General features: G+C 36.3%; 2 protein-coding genes across 2 annotated transcripts in view; one reads left to right on the top strand and one right to left on the bottom strand.

Moving 5' to 3' along the window:
* Nucleotides 1-525: 525 nt before the first annotated feature.
* Nucleotides 526-5,802, bottom strand: LOC137648810 (ceramide synthase-like). The gene has a single exon (XM_068381968.1). It carries the CDS (start codon nucleotides 5,800-5,802, stop codon nucleotides 4,993-4,995), a length of 810 nt encoding a protein of 269 aa, XP_068238069.1. The 3' UTR covers nucleotides 526-4,992.
* A 2,015-nt stretch (nucleotides 5,803-7,817) lies between these two features.
* The window catches only part of Dip-B (Dipeptidase B), a 50,024-nt gene continuing 39,789 nt past the window's right edge, over nucleotides 7,818-18,052 (top strand). Inside the window, exon 1 of the mRNA XM_068381966.1 lies at nucleotides 7,818-7,971. Within this exon, the coding sequence (XP_068238067.1) occupies nucleotides 7,952-7,971 (20 nt within the window). The 5' untranslated portion in view covers nucleotides 7,818-7,951. The remainder of the gene's footprint in view (nucleotides 7,972-18,052) is intronic.

Raw genomic sequence — 18,052 nt, 5'->3', positions numbered from 1 at the left:
CATGTACAGGGTGTGGTCTCAAACCTGTGTCTCTCCCTTACTCAACATCCCTTGTCCATCTCAATAAGTTATCTTGTTTCCCCCTCATGACATTCCACAGAACATTCTGACCTATGAGTTCTACTGTATTACTGTTCAATGTTACCACTTTATCGGAGGAGTCAGATACAGTATTTGAAAAAGTGGACACAAGTCTACTTAGTGGAAGTAAAACAAAATATCAAAACAAAGCATTTGTGAAGAATACACCACTGATACTACCAGTATAAAGTTTGCCCATGCTCGACTGGAAACGCTTGTAAGGCCCATTATTTCTAAAAGATGGTACAGTAATGAAGACGTGCCGCATATTTTGAAAGATCGACTAATAAAAGCAGAGGCCAAGAGCCAGTCAAAAAGTTAAAAGTTTAAGATATAAGAAGATTAACAGCCATGGCAGTATGTATATGCAGTAATCCCTCAGTACATAGCAGAGTTATCTGGCTAATATAATATTAATGCATGTCAATTTATAGCGGATCCCTCAGTATACTGTGGGCTTCTGTGGCCGATAACACTTTGAATAAACTTTTGGATTTTAATTATTACTGTGGTAAAATTAGTATTTTTACACCAAAAAGATTTATAAGTGTGAGGATAGTTTATAAAAGCTTAAATTATAGAATAAAATAAATATATACAAATAATTAATAAAAATTACAGGCTGAGAATTTATCTGGAATTCCTAACAATAGAAGTGTTTTGGATTTAGTAATATCCATGTAATGCCAGTTTCACAAACCTCCCACAGGCATTTCATTCTGATAAGAACTATTTGATGAGAATGTAATATTCACATCAATTTAATCACCTACAAAAGTTAAGAAGTAGGTTCATGTACAACGTACATTACTGCTATGCGATAGACAAAAATTTTGGAAGCTGTAATCATCTTTGTAAACAAACTGATGGCGACATCACTTTTTTAATTGCCGATCTAAAAAAAAAAATCCTATATTGTACATTATTATTTTAGATTTAATCTATGGCTCTATTTCCTCCGCTAATCTTTGTGATAAACTTATAAACTGCAATAAAATAACAACTAGTAGTATCATGGAAAAGGGGAATCAATTACACATTGTACGGCATTGTACTCTAACTTCAATGGTAATCACACGCTGCAAAGATGTAAGCCGTTGTATAAATCATATGCCATATCCAATTGTAACCAACAAAGTTCTAAATACCAAAATAAAACTCAAAATTAAATACCGTATATGAAAAGCTTCACGTGAAACAAACAGGGGAAATCTGACAAATGTAAAAAGATATCAAAGTCAATTCAGGTCTGTGAGGAAACACCGTAAAAGTAAATTCATGTCTGTGAAGATTAATAAATGTCTGGTCACTAGGAACTATGAAAATTTACTGATAAGTTTATTTTGCAACTTAGATAATTTTGCAGCAATTCAGTTAGATTTTACAGAATCAGACTAAAACAAGAAAATAGTTGAGAAAAGGCATCATATACTGTACTGTTACTTTACAGTGTGGTATTAAGAAAAAGGCTTAAACATTTTATCTAGCCAAAATATCTAGAGAGAGACAATAAAACTTATCATAATCCATTCCGGATTATGATAAGTTTTATTGTTTTACAATTCCGAGTCAACGGAAAAACTGAATACTAAAAGAATCAAAGACGCCTTGCTTCTTGCCTTTAACTGCCGGTGTCTCATTACAGTACCCGACTAAAGCTAAGTGTCTATAAAAGCGAAGAAAATTGAATTTTCTAAAACTTTATGGGTAAACATCCATAAACCGAGCTTCTGGAGAAGCAATATGAACAATGGAAGGTTCATAGAAATAAAAATTGTAGAGTAATTTTCAAGCCTCAAAAAGGCCATATATATAAAAACCCTATAGTCATTAGCTAATATCAGATAAAGGATTCTCAACCTGTTTACGGTACAATACACGTACTGTCTCTACTTCATAGATTTTTTACCTATCGATGTGGAAGGTATGGGACCTAACATCCGCAGTAGTCGAGGGATTACTGCATATCGAACAGCTGAAAAATCAAATCTTTTATTATACGACTAACAATAGTGTATATAGTGTACTGCAACAAAAGTGGAGTATTTACTATAATTTTGGAGAATACACGTGCCATAAGCATTAGAGTTAACCAATAGTACTGTAGGCAGATTCTACATCTAAAGTATTAGCCTAAGTGCCAGTATTATGTAATGTATATATTCTAAAATTATTACCATATGTAAATATTAAATTTTTATGCTTAAGTAGGCTATTTTGTATTTGTAAATATTAGGTGGGTTAAGATACAACAATTATGAACAAGGACAACAAATACTGTATTGAATAACAATTATGCGACCAAATTCTTCTTCTTACAGATACTGTAAATCTATTTGTTGTGAAGTAAAGCTTCTAAACTCTGGAACAAGATTTAATGGGTAATCACATGCTTCTCCCCTTTTTCGCCTCAAACGATCAGGAAGACCTTTCTTATTCCATTTCCACGACACTATAACTTCATGCAAGTCACTAGAGAATTCTTTTCAGTCTATTGTATATAATAAATCACCAAAAACCCACATATTATATCACAACAGTACTTTCATACCCTTAATGGTTTAATGAGATAAAGCAAATATTCTGTGTGGAAAGCGTATGAAAGAAAAAAAAAGGAAAATATCAAAGGTCATTGAACTAATGCAAAATTTAGTGACAAAAAATTGCTATTGCCCTACCGGTATATAAAGAATAGTTTTAATTAACTCCCACTTGCACTTGAATTCATAAGGAATTTTGCGAGTATAATTTGATAAGGTCAAAAGAATTCCTACAAAACAAACCCTGTAAACATTGAAACTCGCAGAGCAATTTATACACAACAGTAATTGCCAACATCTACTTTGCGAGTATGGTACATATTTAGATACCAATTTACTGTACCCACTACACATTCTGATATTACAGCAATGAGAATTTCATGTACAGTACACAAATGACTATAACACCTACACATAAATGAAGCAAATAGTGTTGTGTGTACATGCACAAAATTGCAAATAGCCAACTGTATACCTGTATATAAAATATTCTAAACCTCAACACACACAACTATGTAAACTAAATAACCAACACACATAATCAAAACACGAGTTAAATTGCACAGAAAATACTTTATATATGCTTAATAACATACACTTTCCAAAAATAATTTACAAAAAAAATGCAAGAAGCTTCCCTCTAAAAACTTAATATGTTCTACTTTGAGACCTATATTCAATATATCAAACATGGAAAAGTAGCAGTGCTAGTCACTCTAACAGTGACGAAATGTCTTCCAATATGACTCTGAGAAATGACACAGCTATAGTTTTGGTCTTAGTCATTTTAACTCTACAGAAAACTTTATCACAGCAATGCTTTCTTTAAAATAAATTTCACCGTTTTCTACCGCACTTATTATGAGATACCTTCCCCAACTTTGATTTATTCTCAAATACAGTGATATTAATTATTATAAACAGAACGCTAAACAACTTGCATACAAACTATAAATTTCCAAAATATAATATATCAAGATTTAAATGTCTTGAGTTTTGCATAAAATCTGTAACATGATAAAATTCCATATTTCTCTAGATTAAGGAACTACAAACCCTTGACTACATGAAAGCTGTGAATATGTACTATTAAATATAAGACTCTGCTACAGTTCCATACACCTGATGCCTTTTAGTGTTACTTATCACAGAAAAATTACCCTTAGAAGACGACAAACAAGTACCCCTAAGTGACACGAACCATAACATTCAATCTGCACACTACAATGTTTTTCTAATCACCGAGTCGTCCAGAAATACCTGCATGTTGAAAACATCCTCAGCAAAAAGGAAATATTGGATGTTGTCCACTGCATCATTCAATATATTGCTTCAACATTATGGTTGCCAATTATGGGATAAATTGATAGCAAAGGTCTTTTTTCTCTCTCTCGCGATTCTACGCACAATTCGCTACGAAAACCGAATTGTAAGTTCCATCACGGAATAAGGACTGATTACGATATATTAAAGTCTATCATGAAGGAATTTTCCAAATGCAATTTTGATGATCAAAATGGACTACAAAGTAGCATTCTTCAAACAAGTTTGTTTAAAGAATAAGTCCTATAGCTTGCTTTTTGCAGTGGAACCTAATACAGACACTACTAAGTGAAGTAAGACTGAATTTTACTTTTTTTCCCTGAAGTATTTAAGAAAGCTAAACTATATCAATATACTATACATATATTCCTTTGTCTTTTATCATATTACAACTACTGTACCTAGTTTTTAACAATATTTCATATTTGGCACTACTGTACTGTGCAGGCTGACATGTCAAAAATAATAATGAAAAAAAAAAAGCATGTTAATTGGAATGACAATAAACTATTAATGACTTTTAACAGACTACAGTGCCCAAACTGGAATCGAATGTCATTATTTTTTACTACCATAACTGGGGCTATAGAGGGTATATCTACACATTCTTACGTCACGAGTATTTTAATAGTCAATCAATACTTATGACATGACAGCCAACTAAAATTCCTGGTTACATAAAACTTTGGTGCTTTTCTTAAAACTCTTCATAATGAACAAACAATTCAAGTAGATTTCTCATATATCACAACTCATTATATACAATTACGTAATATGAACTAGCAGAGAATCAGGCTTACGATAGATTCTACCTTAAACCAAGTGTCCTTCAGTAATTGCAATGAGCTTTGTGGACATGTATATATCAATAGCCTATTGGATATCACACACCTGTCCGCAAGTTTATTATTTATCAATCGAATTTACAGCTTGATCTAGGCTTGTACTTTAAAAAACATAAAACCACACTATAGCCTAACACTAGTTCCACTTTATACTTGCAATCATCATAAATGGTAAGAATTTTCAAGGCTAATTTAAAGTTTCATCAATCATCCTTGTCTACGAGACTTGAGGCATCTTTCCGCAAGACGGCCATCGCGCCCTTAACCATCAGGTTAAGCCAATAGATTTGCGGAGCTAACACGACGAGGCACGACAAATGACACCTTAGGGGCACCGATAATAAAGCCTGGATATGCGACGGAGCGATCGTCTGTTGGCTCAAGTAGGCCGCGTACATCAGGGGAAATAAGGCGACACGACACATTGCAAACACCGTCAGCATGACGAGCCCGTTTACCACGTAGAGTTTAGAGTTCTTGAGGCCAAGTCGGCTGAGAATGACGCGAGCATTGACGAAGGGAGTGGACAGCTCCGTACAGAAGAAACACCCACAGAAGAAATCCCCCATGGAGGAATAGTAGACGAGGGAAGGGAAGAGAACAAATATGATGGCTATGTGATGCAGTACCATGAGTATATTCTTTTTGAAATATGACATGAGAAATGAAATCGGACCAACATACGCTTTCTTGGGGTAATGGCTCATGAACATAGCCCACAGGTCATAGATGAAATAGGCGGTCCCAATGGAAGAATAGTAAAGCGACAGAGGATACTTAGCTCCCATAACATCGTGCCTGCAAGCAGACACAGTGGCTATACCCACGACGGCACAAGCAACACCCTGGACGCCAGACACGAAGCTCTCCGTGACCTGTGCCCGATGGTATTTGGAGAGATGGCTCGTTCTGGACCACATACGCAGTATAGTCGAAATTAACAGGTACAGGACTATCCAGGCTACGAAGGCATATGCCCCAATGGCCAATTGCGTCTTCACCATATCCATCATTTCGCACTTAAGTGTTTAGACCTCGTTATGGCAATTCACTCGTCGCAATTAAGAGTCTCAAAACAGGAGAAGTTTAGGTGTGGGCCTTCACTCGTCGCAATTAAGAGTCTCAAAACAGGAGAAGTTTAGGTGTGGGCCTTTTCATCGGCGCTTCCTTGGGTTTCCTTCTTTATTTATATTCCCCTTTCAGCCACATTTGGTATATTTATTATTTTCTTTTTTTCACATCACAACAAGTTGTGTGAACCAGGATTCCACGGCCTCTGAAACACTCCTAATTGACAGGCTCTGCGTTTGTTTACGTAGTGTAGTGGTGCCACTCTCATTACAATCGCTGATTGGTGGATTATGATGAAAGCCGAATCCGCCCAATCAACGGTCGGGATTAAAAGAGAACGGGATTGAATTCATTCACCTTGAGCTCATTTTCTCCGATCCTCCTCCACTCTCGTCCCCGGCTCGTGAAGCTTCGAAGCGTTTCGGACGTGTTTGGAATGAACCAGCTGAACATCATCATTCGAACATTTACGTCAGGGCTAATCCATATTAAATTTTCATTCATTGTTCTTTGCGTTGTTTGAGACATCTTTTCTGAAAGCTAAGAATTGAAAATAATTTTTTTTTTTAAACTTTCAATAAAATGGCAATTATTTATCGACACCAAATCATCATTATAGTTAACACTGGGGTTCAAGTTTAAGGTTGAGGCATAGCCTTTGCAACGGCGCCTCTAAAAGCTAGTTTTTGAGATTATCTTTTATACTGTTTTGTCTATTTCTCCACGCTAAGTTTAATATTAATTTTTCTTTTCTATTTTTTGTAAGAAAAAAATCTATGTAAAATAGTTAAAATTTCACGGCATCCGAACTTTATAAACTGCTTGTGAATTTCATGAGACCATAATTTGCATATACTTTCAGATTTATTTCATTAGTTGAATTATCTTAGAACCAATATGGTCAATTTAGTATCATAAGTTATTACAAATATACTATCCTGATGTACTACTTTATTTAAATACAGATAATTCTATCTTTAAGTATATGCGTTCATTCCTCAAGTTTCGCTTAAATAAGACGTGCCAGGAGCCACAAAAACTATTAATAAATAATATAATTAACTTTCCAGCACAGAGAATGTGATAAAAGGTCACTTCTGTCACCAGATTTCTCCAGAAAAAGGCGGACAAATCTAACATAAAATGCCTTGTGGAAAAGTGAATTTCTGATGTAATGTTTAATGGGAGAACCATTATTAAATCATTTCCTTCAGACATAAAAATGCATTAGATCATCAATTTCTCACTGCACCTTCTAAAAATAAAAGGATGATGCAACAGAAATAAAAGGACTTGGAATGGCCATTTTGTATCACTGGATTATTAAAACCTACTTCAGTCACAAGTATTCATATATACCAAGCAAAAATCAATTAAATCGCAGATATAAAATTCATAAGTCACTATGAAATCTTAAACCCACTTTCTCGAACGGGAATAATTCTGTTTTAAATTCATCTGTTCTCAGCAGAAGCTTGACAATATCACGAGCGAGAGAGAAATAGAGACTGACTGTTCAGGTCCTGGACTCCTGGTTCAGCCCGTTCAGGTTCAGCTTCAAGAGTTGGAGGGAGGGATTTGCCTTTTCAACGGCACCATATTAGTTTTCTTCTTTCATGTATTTCTTTTATTTTATTTTCCCTTAATTCTAATTTGGTATATATATATTCTTTTCTTTTTCTATCCCTTGTTATTTACGCCTACATTTCGCTGTTCGAGACTAAAAGCGACTCTGTATCGACTTCTGTTCGAGACACTTTTTTCAACATTTCGTATATACTGTAAATATTGTTTTATTTTTTTCTACTCCTTCTAACTTGAGTAAGACATTCTTATTATTCTCTTCCTTTCTTAATATGGCCACTGCAATTGTTTTTATTTTATTTTTCCTCTCTCTCCGATGTTCGAAACTAAATGCGATACTGTATCGTCTCCTGTTCGAATCACTTATTCACTTGAAGCCAAACAAACGTCCCCATCAACTTGTTTGGTTGTATCTGTTGTTACTGGCTTCTCAGATTGCTGAATCGGCAGATTTTCATTAGGAAGTGGCGCTAATCCGGCAAAAAAAGGACATAAAGGGGGATTAGCATGACTGCACAATTGACTAGGTAAAGTAAAAGGAGATATTTACTGATTTCATTTTATAGTTATGTGAACAACCGAGTGTTTTGCTTCTGGTTACGCCCCCTAGGGCTATATTGGTCACCCAGATTTTTATTTTCCTTTTTTGTAATAAGTTGTTTTTATGATGATTTAATTCATCGTCAATCAAACAAATCATATGTTTTTGTAACTGATTAATGTGTTGTTTGTTTGGCTGTAATGCATTTTTCTCCATTAGTCCTACCGGTGTAAGATTATGGGTATATATTGGGTTTCATTTAATATTTTGAGAAATTTCAAAAAACTATTTTAACCAGCATATTTCAGTAGATCTCTAATAGTACATTAACATAACCCCATTACCATGAATACTGGGGAAAACCACCAGTTTATGAAGTCTTCCTATAATCATGCGGAACCCCAGTGGGAAACCCTGGTTTATTGGGTGGTGGAAAAACTAAAATCAATGATTCGCAGAGGGTGAATGTAGCTCATTGGGATAGGGTTGGCTAAGAACATGGTAGTCTAAGGGGGGGGGGGGCGGTCATGGTGGTGGTGGTACCCCCCCCCCCCTGGTAGGATGTACTCAAGGATACGGCTCCTAGATTGGTTAGGTGGTGTTCGTGTGTCTTATCCCCCCTTGAAAAATGTGTTTTTTCAGTCTGGGGGTGTATGTATGATAGCGGCCACCTGTGTGTATTATTATGTTTAACTTAGAATATAGCAGTGTAAGGGGGGTCACAGAGGGGCATTATGCCCCCCGTTAGGTAAGTAGATAAGGACACGGCTTGTAGGTTAGGTTAGGGGGGAAAGTTTAGGTCAGTTGATGTTCATTATTAATGAACGCATGAGGAACTGGCCGCTGATATACAAAGGCTCCTCAGTCTGTCCCAATGAACTACACAGCCTCCATTTTCAGCAATAGTAATGGTCAGAAATGCATAATAAACACAAGATAGCTGGTTAGGAAATATGTAAAATTACAGTTTCAACTAAACTCGGATATCATATATGAAAATATATTTTTTGTAGCCTAAATAGTGTGTTTTCAACTAATTTAATCTGTATTTCTGAAGCAAATTAGATTTAGAGATACAGGGCCCCTTTAGTTACTACAACACATGGGTTCCACAGTGGGGAATCAGGATTTTTGGGTGGGAGAGTATAGAAAACGGGTTTCCCTAGGGAAGCTGGTTTGAAAGTAAACACAAAGTTATGGCTTTTCTTTGGGAAAGGTAATCGTGTAGGTCTAAGTGAGAGTTGCAAGGCGCTAGGAAGGATACTAGTCCTAGGTTAGGTCAGGTTGTTACCTTGTGTTTAACTCTCTTATAAAATATTGTTATTCATTCGTACCTGCTAGAATCTAAAAGATCCATAATTTGAAAAATATGGATTTTCTCCAATTATTTTCATCAGAACGTTCAAATCTCATATGAATACACCGGGAACTTCTTGATATTTTCTTAATTTTGGATTTTGTACAATACTATAATTTTACCTTTTTTTTTTTTTTCTTTCCCTTTGCTGTTTAACCTCTTAACTTTTTTGGTAGTACTTGAATGTTGGATAGTTTGTAGAATGGTGGACACACCTGCCAACTAATTCTACTAGTGGTAACAGGTGTTACAGTGGGCTGATAGCATCCCCCTCTCCATGAGAACACGCCAATGTAGGTAAGGTTAAGCGGGAGGAGCATTTGTAGAGGGGCAACCTATCAATTAACTCTTTTAGGACTAGTTAGCAAGGGAGGTCCCCCGTTCTACTAACTACTTGTGGAGTTATTTTACCACAAACCATATCTCTTTGATTTAGTAAAAAAGAAAACAATTTCCCCTCTATGTATGCCTGAGCCGACCTGTGTCGGAGATCTACAAGCACTCCACGAGGTTTTTCCCTATATGTACCTTGTCATTGAGTGACCTCCCCGGTCCTTTTGTTTGTCTAAATGGCCCTAATTCTGTGACTACAACCAGTGATAAAGTGAAAACATGCATATTCATTGTAAATTTTAACTAGAGTAGTGAAGTCAAAGTGGGTTACAGATGTTTTTAGGTTTGTGAAATTGAATATGAAGGCTTTTTAGTAATAATAGGGACAGGCATCATGGAACTTTCCAATATTCTACAGTATAACCCTGTTCACAGCCTGTGAGCTTTCCCTGCGATAGTTAGTCTCATGAAGGAAGAATGATGTCACACTTAACTCTTCCAAATGATTACTAGTACAGTATGCAATTGTTTCTGCCAGATGTTCTCTCGCTGTGTGATCACAAAACAAATTTCTGTCACCAGAACTGTGAAGAATGGAAATACTTTTGCAGAAATATTTACTGTACTTCTTAGTGCCCAGCTCTCCTGTTCACTTTCCAGAGGCTAAGGCAGTTAGTGCCCCTTATCCTTATAAAGTATGAGATCTAGAAACATTTCAGTTATCAAAGGACACCATCTAATGCTTGTCTCTTTTTCCCCCTAGGGGATCACCCCAATTCGTTTTTAGATCGGCTGGTAATTGTCTTAGCTCAGGTTCAGGTTGAGGTTTTGCCTTTGCATCAGCGCCTCTTTTATCTTTCAGTTTTGTGTGTTCCTTATTTTCACTAATTTTTCTCTTTTCACCCACACTTGTTGTTGTACATTTATCTTATTCTCAATATTTTCTTCACAAAAAAGGAATTTTCCAACTGTTTGTGCACTATCTTATTTTTCCAAGACCCTCAATACTTCAGCTACAATTACTTAGGTCTTTTTACTCATTTTTGTGTTGGTGATGAGATTCCTTCATTGTTAGAGAAGCTAGTTCCTCACGGGTGGCTGCTGAGCGATCGCTCCTGTACAATAGTTCCTGAAACTTTACTTGTCAGCAATTAGCATTCCCTTTTCTATCTGGTTTGTTGCAGCAGGAATATCGAATGATTTACCCTGGTAACAGCATGAAGGCCCCCAGTGTGGGAACTCTTGTCGTATAATTCTGTTGTCCACAGACAAATCTGAGGATGATGTGTGTCCAGTTGATTATCCTTCCATCTGGGGATATGATCCACAGAAGATACACACCTATTTTTTAACCTACCGGTATTGCAAGCAACATGAATATTTTACAAGTGAGGTCAGTAAAGTACTTGCCCTAGGTACGTCATGCTTCCTTTCACAACTTACGTTACTGAATGGGCTCGTTTCTCAGAGCCCACTCTTGGGAAATATACAAGGTAGAGCTCTTTGCAAGGTTTTTCCTGGCAGCAGGGCTGTACGAGCAAACATTCAATCGAAAGTACACTACAATCGATTTAAGGATCAATTGTGATCTCTACATCATTGCAAGGCTGAAAGGCTTATTACTTCAGGATTTCACCACTGCTCGAATAGCTCACAATTCATTAGGACAAGAAACTTCCAGTATCTACTCTCCACCCATTTTCCTGTTTCATTGATCACAGTCGGTTGATGACCGCCTTATGCCGAATAGTATCTGGATCAGTTGTTCCTTCTTCGTTAGAGAAGCTCCTTAGTCTTTGTGGTGAAGGATACTGCTCAACCCTCAATCCAACATTCAGCTAGGTCTTTGATCTAGATTTTGTTAGTATTGATGCAACCACAATGAGATCCTAGGGAGCTCAAGTTGCAGGGAACCTTTCACGAGGTCGAAGGCCTCTTAAGTGATCCCAGCTCGAATCTGCGGGACAGACAGCAGATAAGGGTTCAACTCTTGAGATTGTTCTTGGTTAGCCTAGTCCTGAGGATAAAGCAAGTGTGAAAACGGCATAACTTTGTGTGTCGCAAGCCATTTTGAAGGATAGAGGATTTGCACCACCGAGATTTAGGTGTTCGTGTTCAGGATTTAGAACTCGGTTATTCATGACTTCACGTCCATCATCATCTTTTCCCTACAAGAAGTAAATATCAGGGACCACTTTACTGGCAGGGAGGACACTACAATTCTTCATACAGCAATGGAAGAAAGAAGTGAAAAGATCCTAGAACGTACTTCTTTTCGGCTGTGAAGGATATTCAAAAGTCCTTTCCCTGCAGACCAGTAGACGAAAGCAGCGTCCTAGATTTTTGTTTATGAAGTCGGAAACATCACATCTATCCCATCTCTAAGGAGGAACCTCTCAGGGGTACAATTCTTGAAGAAATGAGTCGTGTGATATTAGAATATTCTCTGCCCATTACCTTCTGGAATATACCCACAGGTGTCTGGATACTGATATCCTTGGCCCAATGATAGTTGCTCAACAACAAGCAAAAGTTTGGACGTTGTTGTCACAAAGACTTTAAACTTGGTTCATATTTGAGTGTATGAAATCCACGCCAATTAATACGTGTTAAGGTCAAGGTAGAGCAAAGGGTCGAGAAATAAGCTGCTGTGGGGGGGGGGGGGTCTGCTCTCTACTGAGTACCCCTCTAGTTGTTGCTTATTTCAGCGTGAATCATACCGTGATGATTTTAAGGTACAACAATTAATTCTGGCAATGCCAGAGACCCTTTAAAAGTCACCGTTTTATTGTTCGCTAGTCTTAGTTACAAAAAATATAGTTATAATTTAAGTGTGATGTTGAAGTGATGACACATTTGAATTTCGGTAGGAATAATGGAAAACCAGCTGTTGATACTTCTTGGGTTTGGGAATTGAGGGGGCAAGTTAAGGCTTTTGGGTGGGAGCAAGTTGAGTCTTGGGAGGGGCAATTCCCCCGCCCCCAGTCCCCCAAATGACGCCCCTGATTTACAGGGCAACCAACTTGTTACTGATAAGGTCTCTCTCTCTCTCTCTCTCTCTCTCTCTCTCTCTCTCTCTCTCTCGTTTTTTTTCTGGGAAGTTCGTCCTATATATTTGGTATCCATGGAATATTTTTATACAAACTCGTTCAGTGCTTAGAGGAGAAAAAGGTATATAATTTTTTGATTTGATAGGGAAGGTGGATGGAAGAATAATAATTTGGAAAGTTAAATATCAGTAAGAGTACAATCTTATTTATATAAAGATAAATTTTTCTTAGTATTAAGTTTGAATATTTTATAATAAATTCAATCAGCATAGGGTAATACTCTCAGGGCGGGGACACATTTTATCAATCATTTGATTTCCAGACATTAATTCACAAAAGCAAACAATTCTATTTGTATTATAAATCCATACAGGCTTTGTCATAGAGCAGTTTAATATGACCTCTAAATGCATCGGAAAGTGAGTGTCCTTTTTGTGTGTAAGTTAACTTACTTACCCCCAAGTAAACAGTCTGATGAGTGTGTAACTTGCGCTCGTGCTGTAACTTCCTGTATTTATGTATTTAGATGTGGTTAAACCCGAGTGTCATTTTAGCCTGAGTGTGAATACAGTACTGTATCACCAACACTTGTAATATTAAATCGTTTCTAAAAAAAAAATTAAAGTTGAGATTGTGGTAGTGATAAAACAGGTCTCTGACAAGACCCTTAAGAGCTATTAGTAGTAAGGTGTGTATTATGACTTTTATTCATTCAAGTGTATAGTAATGAATGAATTGATTGATTTACTGTTTTTCCTAGATAACTACATCGTAAAACAAGATAGTCTGATAGAGACTATTGATCTAAAGACGTGTATATTGATGGGGAAATGTGGCCTATTATATATATATATATATATACACACAAATATACATATATATATATAATTTATATATATACACAAATATATATATATATATATATATACACACATATATACATATACACATATATATATACACCACATATATATATATATATATATATATTTATATATATATAATATATATATGTATATATAATATATATATATTATATATATATATATATATATATAACCGAAATATATACTGACAGCCTACATCCACCCTTAATTAAATTAAACAGTTCCATCTATTTATTATAAAAAGCATATTGTTTAGCCATTTCGGTTTACTATATATATATGGCTTCCGCTCTTCCATAGGATGAAATTCAGTTAGAACTCGTGACAGGAAATAACACAATTGTTATGGTCCCTTATGAGGGTGATGAATGAAGTAGTCTTATAAGGAAACGCAAATTTCCCCATCATCGTTGAATGAACTCCCTGGCCCCAAGGCCCTGCCTTAAGCCATAATTCATTTATTAAGTTTCCTCCTGAGAGTGATGTCAATAATATATTTTTTTTCAACGCAAATCACACGTGATCAGCGTTATATATATATATATGTGTGTGTGTATATATATTATATATATATACATATATATATATATACATATATATATATATATATACATATATATAATATACATATATATATATATATATATACATATACATATATATATATACACACACACACACACATATATATATATATATTATATATATATATATATATATATATGTATCACAAAACTAGTCAGGACTTAATCGTATATTTCGTATTCTCATTTTTCCCTGTGGTTCTTCTGCATCTGAGCATCACGTTTTCCTGTGATTTTTACGCACATATATATATATATATATATATATGTATAATATATATATATATATATATACATATATATATAAGCAGTTTCTAGTCCACTGCGCGACAAAGGCTTTAGACATATTTATTTATGTCTGATGTTTGGCCATATTCATCACCACGCTGTGCTCTGCGGATTGGTGATGGTGGGAGATTAGTCGGATCGTTCAAAGCAAAAAACCTAGTATGAGGCTCAATACTACTGAATTCTAGAAGTTTTATTCCAGCTGTGACCAAGTTGTGGAATGATCTTCGTAATCGGGTAGTTGAATCGATAGATCTTCAAAGTTCAAACTTGCAGCAAATGTTTTCATGTTGAAGAGGCTGACGTAAGTCTTTTTATAGTTTATATATGAATGATCTGTTTTAATGCTGTTACTGTTCTTATGATATTTTATTTTAATTGTTCATTACTTCTCGTATAGTTTATTTCCTTATATCCTTTCCTCATTAGGCTATATTTTCCTGTAGGAGCCCTTGGGCTTATAGCATCCTGCTTTTCCAACTAGGGTTGAAGCTTGGCTAATAATAATAATTATACTAATAGTAAATAATGATGATGATGATAATAATAATAATAATAATAATAATAATAATAATAATATAATAATATACACGAAGGAAATTTGAGGATTTCTTGTATAGATAAATAGATACACAAATAAACAATGTACATAATATTGTTCTAAGTTAAGCGATAACACCGGAAACTTATTTTTTATTAAAAACACGAACGCAGATCTTCAGATTTTAATGAAAATTGTGTGAAAGTATTAGTAATTTGATGTGATTTCTTCCACGTTGTTTATACTTGTTTTCAAAACTCATGGTAATAATGTCTTCCTTGAGAGAGAGAGAGAGAGAGAGAGAGAGAGAGAGAGAGAGAGAGAGTCCGAACTGGCTAGGTTATTCTACGAGTTTGGTTAAAAGCTATTTGAACTTCTCTTCAAATAGCTTTAACCAAACTCGTAGAATAACCTAGCCAGTTCTCTCTCTCTCTCTCTCTCTCTCTCTCTCTCTCTCTCTTAAGGAAGACATTATCGCCATTGTCTTCACAAAGACCAAAACCTTTACGCTCTTTTCTTCCTGTTCCGGGATTTTCTCCGTTCAAACCTGCATTCACAATGACGCACATTCTGCTACTTGACAGTATTTTGATTTTAATATAACACAAAGAACAGAAATAGAATAGGTTTCAAACTGGTTGCAGAAATCATGGTGGCCTTATTGGTAACGTCTCTGCCCTGTGATTGCCATATGGGGGTTCGAGTCCAGATCAAACTCTTTGTTCCTTTGGTCGCTGCAACCTCACCATCCTTGTGAGCTAAGGGTGGGGGACGGGTTTTGGGGAGCCTATAGGTCTATCTGCTGAGTTATCAGCAGCCATTGCTTGGCCCTCCTTGGTTTTACCTTGGGTGGAGAGTGGGGTCTTGGGCGCTGATCATATGCATACAGTATATGGGAAAATGTTGCATTATGTAGTAAATTAGTCGGTAATTGATATAAAATATTCGTTAACATTTCAGGGGCGTTACCCAATGCGATAATTGACAGATTAATTTATCTATGAGAGAAGTAAGTCTTTCTTTGTTATACTGTATATTACGGTAGCTCAATCATGCTATACATCACGGTCTAGATATTCAACCGTGTTGATATGATGAAATGACATTGTTCGTAAACTTCTATAGCATCCCTCTTACGTAAACACGTGTGTTTTGACCTCTCCTAACGCTAGAGAAATATTGGATTACGAGTCTACACAGAATAAACCTCTTTTAAAAGTAACATGATACGTCAACACATAACGAAATAAACATCAAACTGAATTTTATAAAGTATAATCCAAAAGTGTTTAGCTCCGTTTTATATTCAAATGTGATCTTAAATAACCTGGAGCCATAGTTTAAGGTCGTTTTAAAATATGAATGAATAAAGAGTGCCTATTTGGTACTGACTTTGTAAGGTTTAGAATCGATACAGCTTGACCTGATGTTTAGTTCTTTCGATCTGTTTGTATGTATGAGCACGCTGGGCTACGCAACTCTCTCTCTCTCTCTCTCTCTCTCTCTCTCTCTCTCATCAGCCGTTACTACTCCACTGCAGAACAAAGGCCTCAGAAGCCGTTACTAGTCTACTGCAGAACAAATACCTCATAAGCTGTTACTAGTCCACTGCAGAAAAAATAGCTCATAAGCTGTTACTAGTCCACTGCAGAACAAAGGCCTCAGAAGCCGTTACTAGTCCACTGCAGAACAAACTCCTCACAAGCTGTCACTAGTCCACTGCAGAACAAATACCTCATAAGCTGTTACTAGTCCACTGCAGAACAAAGGCCTCAGAAGCCGTTACTAGTCTACTGCAGAACAAATACCTCATAAGCTGTTACTAGTCCACTGCAGAAAAAATAGCTCATAAGCTGTTACTAGTCCACTGCAGAACAAAGGCCTCAGAAGCCGTTACTAGTCCACTGCAGAACAAACTCCTCACAAGCTGTCACTAGTCCACTGCAGAACAAATACCTCATAAGCTGTTACTAGTCCACTGCAGAACAAAGGCCTCAGAAGCTGTTACTAGTCCACTGCAGAACAAATACCTCATAAGCTGTTACTAGTCCACTGCAGAACAAATACCTCATAAGCTGTTACTAGTCCACTGCAGAACAAATACCTCATAAGCTGTTACTAGTCCACTGCAGAACAAAGGCCTCAGAAGCCTTTACTAGTCCACTGCAGAACAAATACTTCATAAGCTGTTACTAGTCCACTGCAGAACAAAGGCCTCAGAAGCCGTTACTAGTCCACTGCAGAACAAACTCCTCATAAGCTGTTACTAGTCCACTGCAGAACAAAGGCCTCATAAGCCGTTACTAGTCCACTGCAGAACAAACTCCTCATAAGCTGTCACTAGTCCACTGCAGAACAAAGGCCTCATAGGCTGTTACTAGTCCACTGCAGAACAAACTCCTCACAAGCTGTTACTAGTCCACTGCAGAACAAAGGCCTCAGAAGCTGTTCACTAGTCCATAGCAGAATAAATGCTTTAAACATATCCTTCCACTTGCGCCTGGATGTGTTCTTTTTATGCCAGTCCACATCCGCAGACTTTCTTAGTTCGCCAATCCATCGTCTTCTCCTCCTTCCCCTCTATGTGTGGGTGTGTGGAGAGAGAGAGAGAGAGAGAGACTTTAGTGTTTGTAAGTGAATGTTAAATGCAAACGAAATCTTGAAACGATTTTGATTGACAGTTTCCATAGTATATGATCATTAAAAAGACAAAAATTGTGAAAAATAAAATACTGCAAAATAATGATAGAGTTTGGTCGCTTGGAAAATATGGTGTAGGATTTAATGGTGAAAGAGAGACTAATGTGGAAGTGATTGAGGGGAGAAGAGGAAGACCTACAGTAGAAAATGCCTAGATAGAATATGTGAAGGAATTATGGAGAAAAATAACGTAATACAAAGGAAGCTTAATTGTGTGCAATATGAATGTGAACTGTGTAAAATGTGTTGGTAGGTTCAACGTGCTGCTGAAGAGCCTTGTGTGTTAGTGTATGATAGATGCACCTTGAATATGGCAGTGACGATTGG

This window comes from Palaemon carinicauda, chromosome 10, assembly GCF_036898095.1.
Source record: "Palaemon carinicauda isolate YSFRI2023 chromosome 10, ASM3689809v2, whole genome shotgun sequence".
NCBI classification, from domain to species: Eukaryota; Metazoa; Arthropoda; class Malacostraca; order Decapoda; family Palaemonidae; genus Palaemon; species Palaemon carinicauda.
Note: the sequence above shows the minus strand (reverse complement) of the source record. Positions and strands in the feature narration are given on the sequence as shown.